The sequence below is a fragment of the Hemiscyllium ocellatum genome, chromosome 29, assembly GCF_020745735.1.
Source record: "Hemiscyllium ocellatum isolate sHemOce1 chromosome 29, sHemOce1.pat.X.cur, whole genome shotgun sequence".
In the NCBI taxonomy this organism is placed as follows: Eukaryota; Metazoa; Chordata; class Chondrichthyes; order Orectolobiformes; family Hemiscylliidae; genus Hemiscyllium; species Hemiscyllium ocellatum.
The window spans coordinates 22,794,538-22,813,749 of record NC_083429.1 but is presented as its reverse complement, the minus strand read 5'-3'; the positions used below and the strand labels follow the sequence as shown (position 1 = coordinate 22,813,749).

Here is a 19,212-nt window from a genome sequence, read left to right as displayed (position 1 = left end):
CTGCTTCTAAGAATTCTCATGCGTGTCTTTGTTTGGATAGGAATAGTCCTGGGAATTGCAGACCAGTCGGTCTTGTGTCTGTGGTGGGGAAATTACTGGAGACGCTTTGGAGAGACAGGATTTATAATTACTTGGAAAACCATAGTTTGACTAGAGATAGTCAGCATGGCTTTGAGAGGGGCAGGTCATGCCTCACAAGCCTTATTGAATTCTTTTGAAGTGTTTTGTAACATCCTCAAGGTAGACCAGTGGATGTGGTGTACATGGATTTTAGCAAGGAGTTTGATAAGGTTCCCCTTGGTATGCTCATTCAGAAAGTGAGGAGGCATGGGATACAGGGAAATTTGGTTGTCTGGATACAGAATTGGGTGGACCATAGAAGCAGAGGGTGGTAGTAGATGGAACGTATTCACCCTGGAGCTCGGTGACCAGTGGTGTTCCACAGGGATCTGTTCTGAGACCTTTGCTTTTTGTGAGCAAATGACTTGGATGAGGAAGTGGAAGGGTGGGTTAGTAAAGTTTGCTGATGACATGAATGTTGGGAGAGTGGTGGATAGTCTGGAGGGCTGTGATAGTTTGCAATGGGACATTGACAATTAACAGAACTGGGCTGGGAAATATTCAACCCAGAGAAGTGGGAAGTGATACATTTTGGAAGGTCAAATTTGAATGCAGAATATAGGGTTAAAGGCAGGATTCTTGGCAGTGTGGAGGAACAGAGGGATCTTGGGGTCCATGTCCATAGATCCCTCAATGTTAGGCCATGGTTAGACCACACTTGCAATATTGTGTTCAGTTCTGGTCGACTCATTATAGGAAGGATGTGGAAGCTTCAGAGAGGGTGCAGAGGAGATTTACCAGGATGCTGCCTGCACTGGAGGGCATGTCTAATGAAGAAAGTTTCTTCTCATTGGAGCAAGGAAGGGTGAGAGGTGACTTGATAGAAGTGTACAAGATGATAAGAAGCTTAAAAAGAATGGATAGTCAAAAACTTTTTCCCAGGGCAGAAAAATCTAGCACAAGGGGGCATAATTTTCTGGTGATTGGAGGAAAGTTTAAGGGAGATGTCAGAAATGGATTCTTTATACAGAGAGTGGTGGGTATGTAGCATGCACTGCCAGCGGTGGTGGTAGAGTCAGAGACATTAGGGGCATTTAAGTGACTCTTGGATAGACACATGGATGATAGTAAAATGAAGGATATGTAGGATAGTTTGATCTTAGAATGGGATAAAAGATCTGCACAACATCAGGGGCTGAAGGGCCTGTACTGTTCCATGATCTACATTAAGTCTGTGGAAATCTTCCAGAGCAATCCAATTAGACCCTTTCCTTCTGCTCTATCCTCATAGCCTGCTTAGTTCAGTTCGCCCACCTGCTCATCCAATTTACTTTTGAAATCTTTCATCATCTCAGCATCTACCACCCTCATTGGCAGCAAGAATCAGAGGCAATGCTATCCAGTGGATTATAAAGCTCTTACACTCCTCTTCCCCGAAGAATCTGTGTTCCCTCATCCTTGTGCCATAAGCAAATCAGAAGAGCTTTTATGTCTTTACATAATGTAAATCCTTCACAATCATATACACCTCTGCCAGATCTCCCTGCAAACTCCTGTCCCCAAATCCCATTTTTCCTAGGAAACCGACCAGCTTCTCCAACTTAACCCTCCAACCAATTTGACCCATCGTTGGAAACATTCACGTTATCCTCCTCTGCACCTTCTCCAGGACCCAGAGTGGGTTGCAAGCTGACACTTGCAAGTTGTGGCCACAGTGGAGCTCTGACTGTTGTAACAAGTATGGCCTGCACTTACAGTAAGGCCTGAGATCTCACACTCACTGTCCTCCTCTCCTCACCCTGGTAGTTCTTACTCAAAAGTTTGATCATTTTCAAGCGTCAAAATGAAGTCCTAGTGAGATAACGTTTGGGAAACACTGGTTCGTGGACCCAAGTCATAGTCAGAGTCACAGAGATGTACAGCATGGAAACAGACCCTTCAGTTCAACTCGGCCATGCCGACCAGATATCCCAACCCAATCTAGCCCCACCTGATAGCACCCGGCCCATATCCCTCCAAACCCTTCCTATTCATAAACCCATCCAAATGCCTTTTAAATGTTGCAATCGTACCAGCCTCCACCACTTCCTCTGGCAGCTCATTCCATGCACACACCACCCTCTGTGTGAAAAAGTTGCCCCTTAGGTCTCTTATATCTATCCTCTCTCACCCTAAACTTGTGCCCTCTACTTCTGGACTCCCCGATCCCAGGGAAAAAACTTCGTCAATTTATCCTATCCATGCCCCTCATAATTTTGTAAACCTCTATAAGGTCACCCCTCAGCTTCCTACACCCCAGGGAAAACAGCCCCTGCCTGTTCAGCCTCTCTCTCTAGTTCAAATCCTCCAACCTTGCCAACAGTCTTGTAAATCTTTTCTGAACCCTTTCAAGTTTTACAACATCTTTCCGATAGGAAGGAGACCAGAATTGCACGCAATGATCCAACCGTGGCCTAACCATTGTCCTGTACAGCCACAACATGACCTCCCAACTCCTGTACTCAATACTCTGACCAATAAAGGAAAGCGTACCAAGCGCCGCCTTCACTCTCCTATCTACCTGCGACTCCACTTTCAAGGAGCTATGAACCTGCACTCCCAAGGTCTCTTTGTTCAGCAACACTCCCTAGGACCTTACCATTAAGTGTATAAGTCCTGCTGAGATTTGCTTTCCCAAAATGCAGCACCTCACATTTATCTGAATTAAAATTTATCTGTCACTTCTCAGCCCATTGGCCCAACTAATCAAGATCCCATTGTAATCGGAGGCAACCTTCTCCGCTGTCCACCACACCTCCAATTTCATCTGCAAACTTACTAAGCATACCTCTAATGCTCACATCCACATCATTTATATAAATGACAAAAAATAGAGGACCCAGTACTGATCCTGTGGCACTCCACTGGTCACAAGCCTCCAGGCTGAAAAACAACCCTCTACCACCACCCTCTGTCTTCTACCTTTGAGCCAGTTCTGTATCCAAATGGCTCGTTCCCCCTGTATTCCATGAGATCTCACCTTGCTAACCAGTCTCCCATGGGGAACCTTTTTGAATACCTTACTGAAGTCCATATAGATCACGTCCACTGCTCTGCCCTCATTAATCCTCTTTGTTCTTCAAAAAACTCAATCAAGTTTGTGAGACGTGACTTCCCACGCACAAAGCCATGTAGACTATCCCTAATCAGTCCTTGCCTTTCCAAATGCGTGTAAATCCTGTCCCTCAGGATTCCTTCCAACAACTTGCACACCACCATCATCAGGCTCACAGGTCTACAGTTCCCTGACTTGTCCTTACAACCCTTCTTACACAGTGGCACCATGTTAGCCAACCTCCAGTCTTCTGGCACCTCACCCAAGACTATTGATACAAATATCTCAGCAAGAGGCCCAGCAATCACTTCCCTAGCTTCCCACAGAGTTCTAAGGTACACCTGATCAGGCCCTGGGAATTAATCCACTTTTTATCCCCTACCATAACCACCCTATTATTCTTAGATAGCTGAGATCTCCTTACAAGTTTGTTTCTCAACTTCCCTCTGACTATTAGGGGGTCTATAATACAATCCCAATAAGGTGATCATCCCTTTCTTATTTCTCAGTTCCACCCAAATAACTTCCCTGGATGTATTTTCGGGAATATCCTCCCTCAGTACAGCTGTAATGCTATCCCTTATCAAAAACGCCACTCTCCCTCCTCTGCCTCCCTTTCTATCCTTCCTGTATCATTTGCATCCTGGAACATTAAGCTGCCAGTCCTGCCCATCCCTGTGCCATGTTTCTGTAATTGCTGTGATATCCCAGTCCCATGTTCTTGCCCTGACTGTTTGACTTGCCTTTGTTCTCAACTGTACCAGTCTCAGATTGATCTCTTTCTTCACTATCTCCCTGGGTCCCAACCCGCCACCTTAATAGTTTAAATCCTCTTCTAGCAAATCTCCCTGCCAGTATAATAGTCCCCTTCCAATTCAGGTGCAATCCGTCCTTGTTGTACAGGTCACTTCTACCCCTAAAGAGATTCCAATGATCCAAAAAATGTGCATCCTTCGCCCATACACCAGCTCCTCAGCCATGCATTCATCTGCTGTATCCTCCTATTCCTGCCCTCACTAGCTCAACACCAGGAGTAATCCAGATATTACTACCCTTGAGAACCTCCTTTATAAATTACTCCCTAACTTTCTGTAATCTCCCTTCAGAGTCTCAACCTTTTCCCTTCCTATGACGTTGGTTCCAATGTGCACAATGACCTCCTGTTGGCCCCCCTCCCCTGTGAGAACATTCTGCACCCTCTCTGAGAGATCCTTAATCCTTGCACCAGGGAAGCAACACACCATTCTGCTTTTTCGCTGCTGGCCACAGAAACGTCTGTCTGTACCTCGGACTAGAGAGTCACCTAACACAATTGATCTCTTGGAACCGGACGAACCCCTCGTTGCATTAGAGCCAGTCTCAATACCAGAAACTTGACTGTTTATTGTACGTTCCCCTATAAATCCATCACCCCTTACATTTTCCAAAACCGCATACTTGCTTGAAATGGGGATAGCCACAGAGGACTCCTACACTACTTGCCTACCTCTCTTACCCTTCCTATAACTGTCATCCCTCACATACTGTTGTGTTGCAAATTCCTCATTGCCTCTAACTGTCTCTCCAACCGATCCATTCGATCTGAAAGGATTTGCAACCAACAGCATTTATTGCAGATATTATCCGCAGTCACCCTTAAACTCTCTTTAAACTCCCACATCTGACAAGAAGCACACATCATTCTACTAAAGGTCATTTTTGCTCCTTCGCAGTCTACAGACCCAGAAAATAACACCGTCTTATTCCTCTACAAAACACTACCCCAGGTTAAATTAATAGCTATGGCTTATATCTTAAGTTTAATCAAGAGACATATCTCAAAAAACATATAATCAAGAAAGAACCCACACTCTTAAAAGAATTCACTTATCTGTTTCTGTGTTGTGAACTTCACCCAAACAGTTCCTTCAAGATTAGTTGTGAATTTCATTGTTTGTTAATTTTCCCAGACACACTCCATGTCCAGTGATACATGAATTCAAACAGCAAAAGCAGTAACTGTGCCGGTTCATTGTGGTGTCCGTTTCTCGTTTCTCTGTTCTCTCTTCTCTGTTTTCCCCCCCCCTCCCTCCTGCACTGACCTCACCACGTGTGTCCTTTGTCTGTTCTTCTCCCTTTTAAACTGCTGTTGTTTTAGCTTTTTTTCTCAAAGTTCCAAAACAATGCAACAGCATATATAACAGTAATTGCTGCTCCTGGAATTCGAGGAAATCACCTCCAACACCTAAAGTACCTCAAAAAGGTAGCAGCTGTGTACAGCCAGAAATTTTTCCCGTCCTCCATCTTGGATTACCCAGAATCCTCAGCTGGACATAAAATGTGCCGTTATCCAGGAAAGGATGCTAGAAAGATCATTTTGTAACAGAAAAAGTGGGTCAAGGGTGTGGTGCTTGAAAAGCACACCAGGTCAGGCAGCATTTGAGGAGCAGGAGAATTGACATTTTGGGCATAAGCTCTTCACCAGGATGGGCGTTCCTGATGAAGGGCTTATGAACGAAATGTCAATTCTCCTGCTCCTCAGATGCTGCCTGACCGGCTGTGTTTTTCCACTCGACTCTGATCTCCAGCATCTGCAGTCCTCACTTTCTCCTCATAACTGAAAATGTCCCTCTTTGTGTTTTGCAGTGGCTGTTTGTTCTCCATTCTCTTTCCTCTATTTATAATAAGTGCAAATGAAGCAAAGACCCCACTGAGACCATTGTAAGTACATTTCAATTCCTATTTTCATCATAACGCAACAGAAGGAACACTAAGATAGCAAGGAGACAGTGGAGTAGTAATCTAGAGAGCCAGATTAATACCTGGGATGTGGATTCAAATTCTACGACAGCAGATAGTGGAATTTAAATTCAATTGATTAATAAAATCTGCCTGGGTTTCTGACAGATGCTCCAGTTTCCTCCCACAGTCCAAACATGTGCAGTTTAGGTGGATTAGCCAAGCTAAATTGTCCGTAATGTCCAGGGATGTGCAGGCCGAGGGAAATGCAAGATTACAGGAATAGGGTTGGGGAATAGGATGCTCTTCAGAGGGCTGGTGCAGATTCAGTGGGCCAAATGGCCTCATTCCGAGCTTTCAACTCACAAGCTTGACAACATAATACTAATTGGCAACACAGTCCAGGGAGAACTGAAGTTTTTGATGTTGCATTGAGGGTGGAGGACAGAGCTTTCTCCTGACATTTCCCAAAGATGGGGGATATTGCCCTTCAGAATTAATTCTGTGGTTCTAAACTCAAATCTGGAATTGAAAGTATGATGTGAAACCATCTTGAAATTATAATTATAGAAATCTAATTGATTCACAAAAATCCTTTAGGGAAGAAAATCTGCCATCCTTATCTGATCAGGGAAACATTTGACTCCAGACCCCCACAGATATGGTTGACCTTTATTGCCCTTAAAAATCACACTTCATTTTACTCACTCAGACCAAATTGATACCACTTCATGGAATTTTTGGAACTTGAATACACATTTATGTTTTCATAGAATCCCTACAGTGTAGAAGCAGGCCATTTGGTCCATTAAGTCTGCACCGACCCTCTGCAGAGCATCCCACCCAAATCCAATCCCTGTAACCCTGCATTTCCCATGGCTAATCCACCTAGCTTGCACATCCCTGTACACCATGGGCAATTTGTCATGGTCAATCTACCTGACCTGCACATCTTTGGACTGTGGGAAGAAACCGGAGCACCTGGTGGACACCCACACAGGTAGAGGGAGAATGTGGAAACTCCACGCAGACAGTCGCCCTAGGTGGGAATTGAACCTGGGTCCCTGGCGCTGTGAGGCAGCAGTGCTAATCACTGAGCCACTGTGTTTGCCCCAGATGAGGATGAGGGGATAGGGCATTGAGATAGATCACCGGCCATAATCTCGAATGGTGGAGCAGCTGAATGGCCTACTCTTGCTCCTACGTTTCTGCAGATTGCAGAAGTTCAAGAAGGCAGCTCACTGCCCACCCACTTGAGGACAATGAGGAATAGGCAGCAAGTGTTGGCCTTGCTAGCAATGCCCACTTCACATGAATTTGTTTTAATTGTTTGGAAAATGGGAAGAGTGTTGGTACCAACACTCAGGTTTGACGACATAGCATCAGTTGCCAGCACACTGCAGGGAGAACCGAGGTTTTTGACGCCGTATTGAGAATGAAAGACTTGGCTTTCTCCATGACATACCCCAGAGTTGGTGGTGATGTCCTTCAGATTTGATGTTTCAACCTTTTTCCCAACTATTAAAGCATAAAACTCTGGGAGGGATGGGGTGACAAGCAACTTCAATTAGATTTGTTCAGTTCTGGAGCACAGTATAGAGCCCCGGCTGATGTGTATGGACGCTCCACGAATGACGTTTGAACAGTTCCAACCATTTCCCAAGGTGAGAGACTGCAAACCATTCATTGTTGGTACACACAGGTAACCCAGCAAAGTTGCTTGCCCAATTTCCTCAGTGTCAACAGCTGACGCCTCCCACAACACCAGCCAGAATTGCAGCCACAGGCTAGCATCCATCAGCTGCAGAACTGCACATCAAAGCTCTCAGCAAACTTCCTTCCTGTCTACTGTGTTGATTGTCCATCATATTTCTATCATGCAGGCAAAGGACAAACTATCCCCTAGACGTGTGGGGAGAATTGGAATATTTTTTTTATTTAAAAGTCGTGAATTTATGAATGTATTTGAAGAACTGGCTAGCCTCACAAATTACAATCAAACCGGAATTACTATAAAGCATACAGTAACAAAAATCAAGGGTTTTCTGTTGCACAGTCACATTTATTTGTCTAAGTTTTGTGTAACATCCTACACCAGATTGAATGCAGTGTGAAATCTTAAAATGCAGGAATGCTCATGTCCCAAATATTATTAATACAGCAAAATGATGAAGATATAACATTTTTAAAAAGATGAAGATGAGCTTAGTCAGGAATTCTGCACATGACACTTGATTGAAAGCAGGAATTAAAACCAGACAATCACGACTTGAAATTTCAAGGCAAGGGGAATAGGACTTGAGAAATGTTTCCATCATTATAGGAACTGGAGTGATGCTATTTGAAATTAAAACAGACACAACTTTGATTGTTATTTCAATTTCTCTTCCAGTCATTTCCAGCTCCACCTCTTCTCCTTTGTGATCATGCTCAGCAATAAACTCTTTCACAAGACGGTTCATATCCAATCTGCCATGACAACAACAGGGTCGTCTGAGCATCTGCCATCTCCTCACTCATCCCCTGCCAAACAACGATCTACAACGCAGCAGTAAACTTCAGTTGAGGGTATAATGCCTCTTGCCCCCTCCCTTTGCATCGGGTTCTCACAAATGATCCACAGCTCAAGAAGGCAGGACTGTTCTACTGGAGACTTTGTTAATGAGCAGCCACACTTCATGTGGATTCCAGACCTGCCTTTCACCTGTCCAACACCCCACCTCTCTGAATTCTTGTGCAATTCTCCTACGTGTTAGCAAACTGGGAAGTAGAAGACTTGAACTTTCATCTGATTTTCAAGTGGTACACTTTTATGTATAAAGCGTTTTATAGAATGCATGAGTGAGAGAGAACTTGTGGCAAATGTTAGCTGACTTGTGCCTGAATGTTACATTTGTATACATTTGTGCCAAGTGTGTGACTTACAGAACATAATGTGTTTCGCTGTTGTTTTGAGGGGGTCAGGGTGAGAGGAAAGGTGTGCAAGGTTGTGAACATGTAACCATGCTTGTGTCAGTATTAGTCTCACTCCAGATAACCATCAGGGATTTCATAATGAAAATGGTAACTTTCTAGTTCTGGTTCAATATTAAAACTAATAATTATGGTTAAGTGTATTTGTGATCCCATTGAGTTAATGAAGAAACCTGATTTTTTTTTTAATTCAGTGATTCTTTTTGAAGAGGGATGGAGTACTGCAGTGTGGAATTTACAAAATTTTATTCCTTAAAGACTGACATTAGAAGTTAATTCTCATATAAAAATGTGCTCTGATTTAGACTGTCCCAAGCCCAATGTGTTTTTTTCATATGTTAGGAATCACTGAGCCTGCATTGACAGTGTTCATACCACAGTCAGTTCTGATGTAATGCGTCGGTTCCATCCTCCTGCAATCTCACATTATAAGGAAATTGTGCCATAGCTGCACCATCTAAAATAATGGGGTCTGAATCGCGTTATAGCCAAGACAGGTAAGGAAAGGTCGCAATCTACAAATAACGGTCTAAATTCTTCAATCACATTGTAGTCAATTTGCTTTGAAGAAACACTTGTTATAGCAGAACTGACAATCCTTACATTTCAGATATGTGGCTAAATGGTTGGCTGATGCTCCATGAACAAAAGTTGAGTTGTGTGAATACTGTAAAAGCAAATTGTAGGTCAGCACAATGACTGACAAATGAAAGGTCAAACCCAACCATCTTCTGATCTATCGTCCATTTGGTAAGATCACGTTTTGATCCTGTCCAAATTTTATGGTTTATTTAAGTTCTTTTCTCCTTGCTGTTTCTTGCTGCTCAACCCTCTCCTTTTCCAGCCCAGCCCAATCTGGCCAAACCCCTTTAAGGTAGTCTCACTTTGCCTTAAATTTACTGTTGACCGTATTTTGTCTTTGGCCAGATTGAAGGTTATATTAAACTCTTTGATACATGTCTAGGTTACTTCTGTAATAGCCGTACTATTATGTACTAGCTTTCAAGTCTTCTCAACGTGTGACCAGTTCCAACAGTTTGGAGTGTAGTGTTCCCTTATGGCTGAGAGATGGGATTCTGACAGGTGAGGAAAGAGAACCGACTGTTGCTTCCTTCTGTGCAGAATGTCATTGGTGGGGGTTTACATATAGCTTCCAAAATTGGAAGAATGCATGTTTATGATGGAAAAAAGTATGACTAAAAAAAAACACTCAATCGTGAAAGTTTCTGGGTCAGTATCAGTCATGTTGACCAGTAATCAGAAACAGTTAGTAACTCTACCATGACATACAATGGAGCAGACTGTTCTCCTTTTACCTGGAAGATCTGAAGTTGGGTTGGTCAGCTTGGACGAGTTGGACATAGGGTCTGTTTCCGTGCTATTTGACTCTTATGATTTTATGTATGGGTGGACCAGGTGGGGTGAGGGGGTGTTGTTGCACTGTTCTGTTTGCACTGACAACTGCTTAAACTTCACTGTATACAGAGGCCACAAGATATTCTAAAGGCACTTGTCCATCCTGAAGGAGCCAGCTTTGTCTCATTTTAAGACCTTTCCAGAGTTTTCATCCCCAGTGCTCTACCCATAATCTGATGCTGTGACTTCACCTTGTGAAGCAGAAATTCCTGGCATGAGTCACACATTTGCCTCTGAACCTCCTGTCACAATTTTTAATTTGAGATTGTGTTCTAGATCATAATTACTCAGGATCACAATTCACATCTGTTCCTTACCAGGCTGAGAAGCCCACACTGCTCGTGTTTCTTTCACTTATCTCCATCCTCTATTGAGCTTTGCAGCTTCTGTCTGGTGAGATGCCTCTAGGGCTGCAATGTTTGCCACGTTTCTTGTAATCAAGACTAGTCAAAACAACTTCCTGTGGTGTACTGAAGGAGCTCCACTTCATTTCAACTGGTTGATAAAAGGTATTTAAAATTCTGCAATCTTGAAATGTAATGAATGTAGTTGAGCAAACTTTTAAACTTTGTGCATCTATTTAAAAAAAAAGCATATCTCATGATCTACTGTAGTCGGTGCTATTCACTAGCTGAAACATGTATTGCTGGAAAAGCGCAGGTCAGGCAGCATCCAAGGAGCCGGAGAACTGACGTTTCGGGCATAAGCCCTTCTTCAGGATTCCGAAATGTCGATTCTCCTGCTCCTTGGATGCTGCCTGACCTGCTGCGCTTTTCCAGCAACACATGTTTCAGCTCTGATCTCCAGTATCTGCTGTCTCCACTTTCTCCTAGGTGCTATTCACTAGGTTCAGCAGATTCCTGTTATCTTGACTATGTAACCCTCCTTTAGCCACTGGGTCCCTATAATGGGGAATGATGATAATAAGGAGGAGAGCTGCAGCCTCTTTCCAATACCACAAACAGTCCCACCTTGAGTATATGCACCATAAAATGAGAAACCAATGTGTTTATGTGTGGATGAGACTTTTTTAATCCATTGTGGGATATCTGATTGTGCCTGTTCACAATTAGTATACAGTAGAACGTAAGTTTTAAGAACTATGGAACCAAACTATGTCCCTAACTTTATCAAAAATTACTTACATGAAGCAACATTTTAAAAACAGTAAACCTTAAATTTCAGAAAGAGAAAACAGAGTATCCTGTACCAAGATAACATGCACTGTTCTCCACTATTTACTGATGTTTATTTTGATGTCAATTTGGATCTATTGCTGCACCACACTGATTAATTAGCTTTGAACATGAATCTTGGTAAGATTTCTTGACCTTGAGTGCTTAGAACCAGCTTCTCTGCAAAAAGATTGAGTGACTGAATGGCTTACTCCTGCTCCTGTGTCCCTGTGTATGCACGGACACAAAGAATTACATGCATCTCTCTCAAATACCATCAGGATGCTGACCATCCAGGAATATCACTTTTATCGGATTTATAAAATATTGAGGAAGTACTGTCAAAATCTCTCAGCCCATGTTTGACTGTTAGTATTGAGATACCACAGCCCATGAAATATTGAGTTGGACCAATTGTTAATGTTCTACACAAGTTGCAATTTCCACTTGTGGAATTGCTGCAGCTTGTTAGTGAGTGGGGTAGATCATTCTCTTTATAAGTAAGTTGTGTTGTATTGATCTCTTGACAATGTCTAAAATGCAAGCTGAAATATAGGACTACAAGGACCCTTTTCATTGTATTCTGTTGCTCACTGTCATTCTGTCATCAGTATACACACACACCTCCCTTCCCTCTCGCGTGTCGTGCAATTTCCTCAGTTTGTCATATTGTTTGTTTTTCAGTGGTACTTCTTTAGAAACCCTTTTATTAAATGCCGCTTCATGATTCAATCCTAGATATTCATTACTATTCTTGTGAGCCACCTGAACTCCTCCCTTAGATTCCACTCTGTAGTTTCTTCTCCGATATCCATTCATGAATTGATACTAATTTCTGTAACAAAGAAATTCTGATTCAAAAGAAATCTGAGCTGTTATATCTCTGAGTATTAGCAGTACCCTGGCAACAGGCTGCTTTGCATGTATGTATGTTGTATTATACAATGCATTTATTGATATGACGTTGGCATTCAGCCAAGTGCTGAAATCGTGACCCATATGGGTTGCATGGTGGCTCAGTGGTTAGGGCTGCTGCCTTGCAGTACTATGGTCCCAGGTTCGATTCCAGCCTCGGGCGACTGTCTGTGTGGAGTTTGCACATTCTCCCCGTGTCTGTGTGGGTTTCCTCCCACAGTCCAAAGATGTGCAGGTCAGGTGAACTGCCCCGTGCTAAATTGCCCATAATGTTAGGTGCATTAGTCAGAGGAAGGGAGGTTACTGTTTGGAGGGTCGGTGTGGACTTATTGGGAAGTGTGGACACTGTAGGGAATCTAATCTAAATGGGTCACTTTAATGCTGTGAGGCTGTTTCTTCCATCAAGTTATTGACATATCAATTGAAAGAGATGGCACCTGAAACCCTGTCTTTAGTCAATAATTCTGTTGGAAATCTATCCACAATTATCGTGCAGGCTGAAGATAGGTTTGTTTGCATTCAAAAGTTCTGTAAGTTAAGAGACTGATATAACTGACGTTTATTAATTTACAAAAGGGAGCAAGAAACAAAGCAGGTTTCTGGGCATAGTTACTGTCAAATTAACACATTTGAGACCATTTGAACTAGCAGTGATGAGTGCAAGTGTCAGGTTAAACTAAAATCAAATTGGGAAAATTATGTTTTTAAACCAAACGTGGAACAATGGAATAAGAAAAGCAAAAGTTGAGCAACTGGCCCTGCAATTAGCACTTGCACTGAGACCAAAGGGTTAAAATTCAGTTTTGTTCTTCTTTCACGTCGTTTAGAATTCTTGTAAAATTTCCTAGAGCACGACCTGGATGAAGGTGTTAATCTGATGCCTGTTGGTGACCTGCTTTGAGCTGGAACCACTGGAGAGCAATCAGGTGTGTTCGCCCTGCTCATGTTTCTCATTATCCTCTGCATTGGCCCTCCCCCTTTGATAATCCAGGGCTGAGGCAGTTTTAGAACTCCCACTGTCACCTGGTCATTCAACACTGAACAGGGATTGACCATATTGGTCTCCTCTCCCTCTGTGTTAGTCTGTGTATCACATCAAATAGCACACATACCCCATCCCGTACAAATTAAATGTACCTATAATCTGCCATTTCAAGTCTTTGGTTTTATAGTAGATTTCAGCAACTTGTACAGAAAAGTTTGAAACCAAAATGTTTGGGCTGTCAAGTAGATAATTAATTCAAACAAGCTGCACTTAATGCGCAAAGTCCCTGCCTTTAGATTTAAAGCAATAAAATTCCAAATCAAACATTTCGAAGTTTGGTTCCATAAAATCAAGAGAAACAGCTAATACAGTTCTTTATTTGATTTGTGTTTGTTTACTTCACCTATATATCTAAATTATAGATGATATATACTTAGCAGTGAATTCAGAAGAAACATTCATTTGGGAACTGTCTGGTCCAGGATGTGATCATAATGTTTGCTTGAAATTAATTTTACTTTGACTCTTCAGTGCTTCTGGAATGTTATATTTAAACAATATAGTTAATGGTTAAATTAAACACTAAAGTCCATTTTCAAAGAAGATCTGGATACTCTCTTTATCTTGTGGTACAGTTCACTAGCACAGAGACTTAAATTACCAATTACTAGAATCCTGCACCCAGCTCCAATCCTGATCATAACTGGAACTTTTTTTTAAAGAGTTGAAAATGTTGAATTTTATACACATTTGGCATAATTTTACCTGATTGCAAGCTGAGACACTCTTAAATACTATCAGACCTCATTGTCCCAGCCCCTTTGAGGATACTTGCCCCAGTGAATGACCTTCCTTTTATATTAAAGGATACAGCAGGAGTCATGGCAGAGGTCACCTCCATGTACTGTAGACGGTATTCACCTGGATCTATAACATAGTGGTAGCATCGAATGCTTCTTTCACTTTGAGTTGTTTCAAGCTGTGTTGTGTCTGCCTCACAGAAAACTGACCTTAACATGGTCATAACTCAATGTTTCTCTTGTATTTTGTGTGACTTGTTTGTGTACTTGGTAAAACTATCAATATTGTGGTTTATGTGAATTATTAACCTGCCAGTTATGTGTCTTCACAGCTCCAGCAGTCATTGGGTTATTACTATCCCTCTGCTCCTTTTCTCAGCTTAAAATACATGCTTTAAGCATTTAATTCATGGTATTCCCCCACTGTGAGGTGTAGTTCAGTCCATAATGTTGTCTAAGCTATGAATTCAGTCCCTTTATTCCCTTTGGTTCAGGGATTACAGCCTGTAGACATTACGACATTTAATGCAGCTTTTCAATCGTTTCACCTGGAGATGCAGAAAAGCTGCAAACAGATTTTCCTCTTCCACTTCAGACTCGGAGGCCAGTTAATATTTAGTCAAATCTGGGATTGTTTTTATTTTCCTGATGCTAGCAATCTAACCACTGCTCATTTGACAGGGCTCCCATGTGTAAAGTCCTGTTGAGATGAGAAGGCTTTCTTTCCCTATTACAGACCATTCAGAAAGCTCGCAAGGCATTGCAATACCCTGTTCTGTGATGTACCATTACATTTCTACTGGTCTGCAGCAAAGAGAGATTGCAGCTGTCTTGATAACTGAAAATGTTGCCTCACTACTGAAATCTGTGTGAATTGCAGAGAGATGGACATTGCTAAAGGCTTTCTCTTCACATGATCCTACCCACTCCCCAAGGTTAGTCCAGTCAGGCTCAGTGTGAGCATATAAGCATGAGGTTTAACTTTGGAGCGTAACTCCAAAATGCCAACAAGAATGCTAACATTAATCATGTTAGGAATCACTGATCATTAATTATTGTGCTCCAACTTTTACTCAGGCTGAGATCAGCGAACTCAGCACAGCCTGGGCTGTGACCTGGGACTCCTTATTTGGTTTGAATCTATTGGACAACACGCAGTATTAACTCACTAATTATACAGGGAGCCACCCTCTTCAACAAATATTTTAAATGGTACAACTTCCTATAACAAACCAAAAAAGGGAGATAAAATATTACTTCTAGGTAGAGGGTGCTGATGGACAATGTCCATAAATTTCAGATCAAGCTGCTTTTGCCCCTTTTATATGAAGGACAATTAGTGTATTTGACTGTATTTTAATGTGCATTTTCAGATTTCATATAAAGCATGTTGTTTTCAAACTACAGCAAGCTTGAGCTGTTCAACTTTCTCAAAAAAAGAACAAGGTCTTACTCAATGTGCTATGTTTTGTGAACTTATACAAAGTAATTTTAAAAGTTGTGTTTGACACATTGTGTGCTTTTGTAATAAGGACTTTGTCCTCAGCCCCTGTTGCAGACTGAGGATGATATAAAAATGGAGCTCAAAATGTATTTGATATGTCAGTGTACATGCCACTTAATGTGAAAATAAAAGCACTTGTACAAGTTGGAGCAACATTTTCTGAATAAGGCACTGAGGAAGCTCCGTCCAGAAGGTGAATTGCAATAGTGCCACCTCGGTATTAACTACAGCCAGCCATGAAAGGGAAACTAGCAATCAATTTATTATCCCAGAATAACTGTGACATAACTTGTGGCAACCAATAGTTCACCAGAGTACTGCACAACACACGACACTTTTCAGATACAGCCCAATTTTGAAATGTCAACAACTGCAATTTATTTTTCATAGCACAGGTGAGCAAATAGTGAAAGTTTCATACACCCACCAACAGCCATTATTAAAATAAGTAAAAATACTGATTTAATCATTTGCAACTTACAAATTAAAGACTATTTTAAACTACAACTATTTCTGGACATCAGTACAATTCTAAATCACACCAGCACACCACAAGAAAAAAATGTTAATATGGGAAATGATATTCAGATTACAACAAATACGGCAACAGAATACAGAAAGGACAAACCTAAAAGTTCCGTAACTGAGCATAACTTGAAATACAACAGATGACTAGATAGTACCAATGAAAATAATTACCATTACAGAAACATGGTGGGATTATATAGCTTCAAATCTGAATAATGAAGGATGCATGACAATTAGAAAGGACATGATGTTATTAAAAGGATTACTCTTCATTCATTATTACTACATTGGAGAGGGATGAACGAAGTTCAGGAAATTAGAATGTAGATGTGACCTGGGTAGACATGAGAAATGATAAAGTCAAATTCCTTGTGGGAGTGATGTAAATGACCCATATCGGCAGCATAATGGCTCAGTGGTTGGCACTACTGCCTCATGGCACCAGGTACCCAGGTTTGATTCCAGCCTCTGGTGACTGTGGGGTTTGAACATTCTCCCCATGTCTGTGTGGGTTTCCTCTCACAATCCAAAGATGTGCAGGTTGAGTGAATTGGCCATGCTAAACTGCCAATAGTGTTCAGAGATGTGTAGGTTAGGTGCATTAGTCGGGGTAAATGTTAGAGTAGTAGGGTAGGGGAATGGGTCTGGGTGGGTTAGTCTTCGGAGGGTTGGGGGTGTGCACTTGCTGGGCCTAATGGTCTGCTTCCACACTGTGGAGATTGTATGATTATAATAATTGTCTGTGAGAACACAGTATAAAGGAAAGAGCAATGGGAGTTTGTTAGAAAGCTCTGATAATAATCATAGATGCTAGTCTACTGAAAAAGTCAGACAGGCAAAAGTAACCTAGATGAATTCATAGAATGTTTTGAAATGGTTTCTTAGAACAGCATGTTCTGGAGCTCCACGGCCTACACCACACCTGGTATTGTGTAACAAGGTAATATTAATTATTTCACATTGAAGATGACCCTTGGTAGCAGTGTTCAAATTGAACTTTACATTGTTTGAGGGAGAGAAAAATGGGTTCATTTTAAATTTAGATTAGGATGATTATAAGACATAGGAGCAGAAATTAGGCTATTCAGCCCATCGAGTGTGCTCCACCATTCAGTCACGGTTGATAAGTTTCCCATTCTCCTGCTTTCTCCCTGTAACCCTTGATCCCCAAGAACCTATCTATCTCAGTCTAAAATATACTCAATGACCTGGCTTTCACTGCCTTCTAGCAGAGCTAGCTCAAGGTGACTGGCAAATTAGGTTCAGGGGTAAGTCAATTGAGATAAAATGGCAGATTAGATTACTTAGTGTGGAAACAGGCCCTTCGGCCCAACAAGTCCACACTGACCCGCCGAAGCGCAACCCACCCATACCCCTTACCTAACACTACGGACAATTTAGCTTGGCCAATTCACCTGACCCGCACATCTTTGGACTGTGGGAGGAAACTGGAGCACCCGGAGGAAACCCACGCAGACACGGGGAGAACGTGCAAACTCCATACAGTCAGTCGCCTGAGTCGGGAATTGAACCCGGGTCTCAAACGCTGTGAGGCAGCAGTGCCACCATGCCGCCATGAATATAGGGTGTGGGTTTGCTTGCTGAGCTGTAGGTTTGATATCCAGACGTTTCATTACCTGGCTAAGTAACATCATCAGTGACGACCTCCAAGTGAAGTGAAGCTGTTGTCTCCTGCTTTCTATTTATATTTTTCTCCTGGATGGGGTTCATGGAGTTGGTGGTGATGTCATTTCCTGTTCGTTTTCTGAGATGTTGATAGATGGCATCTAGGTCTGTGTTTGTTTATGGCGTTGTGGTTGGAGTGACAGGCCTCTAGGAATTCTCTGGCATGCCTTTGCTTAGCCTGTCCCAGGATAGATTTGTTGTCCCTGTGAAATTGGTGGCTTTTTTTCATCCGTGTGTAGGGCTACAAGGGAGAGCGGGTCGTGTCTTTTTGTGGCTAGCAGGTGTTCGTGTATCCTGATGGCTAACTTTCTTCCTGTTTGTCCTACGTAGTGTTTGTGGCAGTCCTTGCATGGAATTTTGTAGATGACGTTGGTTTTGTCCATGGGTTGTACTGGGTCTTTTAATTTTGTTAGTTTTTGTTTGAGAGTGTTAGTGGGTTTGTGTGCTACTAGGATTCCGAGGGGTCTTAGTAGTCTGGCTGTCATTTCTGAAACTTCTTTGATGTATGGTAAGGTGGCTAGGGTTTCTGGCTGTGTTTGGTCTGCTTGTCGTGGTTTGTTCTTCAGGAATCTGCGCACTGTATTTTTTGAGTATCCGTTCTTCTTGAATACGTTATATAGTTGGTTCTCCTCTGTTTTGTGTAGTTCGGCTGTGCTGCAGTGTGTGGTGGCTCGTTGGAATAGTGTTCTAATACAGCTTTGTTTGTGTGTGTTGGGATGGTTACTGGTGTGGTTAAGTATTTGATCAGTGTTTGTCGGTTTTCTGTATATGCAGGTTTGTAGTTCTCCGTTGTCATTTCTTTCGACTGTGACATCCGGGAATGCGAGTTTGTTGTCGGTTTCTTCCTCCTTGGTGAACTTTATCCCTGTGAAGGTGTTATTGATGATGTTAAATGTCTCTTCTATCTTGTTTCGTTTTGTGATGACAAATGTGTCATCTATGTAGCGGATCCAGATTTTTGGTTTGATGGTTGGTAGGGCTGTTTGTTCTAGTCTTTGCATTACTGCTTCTGCTATGAATCCTGACAGCAGAGACAGCGGCTTCGCTTCACTTGGAGGTCGCCACTGATGATGTTACCTAGCCAGGTAATGAAATGTTTCTATATCAAACCTACAGCTCAGTGAGCAAATCTCAACCTGAGCTACAAACCTTGCAATGGCAGATATTTAAGGGGATGTTTCAGAATATACTAATCACAATCCAACACACAAAAATCAAAAGGGAAACCCACTATCCATGGTAAACAATCTTTAAGATGCTTAGTATCATTTTTTTTTAAAAAAAGGCAATGATGGTCATGGTGGTTAGCACTGCTGCCTCACAGTGCCAGGGACCCAGGTTCGAATCCAGCCTTGAGT

At 42.1% G+C, this 19,212-nt stretch overlaps 1 protein-coding gene across 1 annotated transcript in view; it reads left to right on the top strand.

The window, feature by feature from the left end:
* The window catches only part of ei24 (EI24 autophagy associated transmembrane protein), a 60,769-nt gene extending 44,999 nt beyond the window's left edge, over window positions 1-15,770 (top strand). Inside the window, exons 10-11 of the mRNA XM_060846723.1 lie at window positions 5,780-5,854; window positions 8,265-15,770. Of these exons, the coding sequence (XP_060702706.1) occupies window positions 5,780-5,854; window positions 8,265-8,427 (238 nt within the window). The 3' untranslated portion in view covers window positions 8,428-15,770. The remainder of the gene's footprint in view (window positions 1-5,779; window positions 5,855-8,264) is intronic.
* Window positions 15,771-19,212: the final 3,442 nt, after the last annotated feature.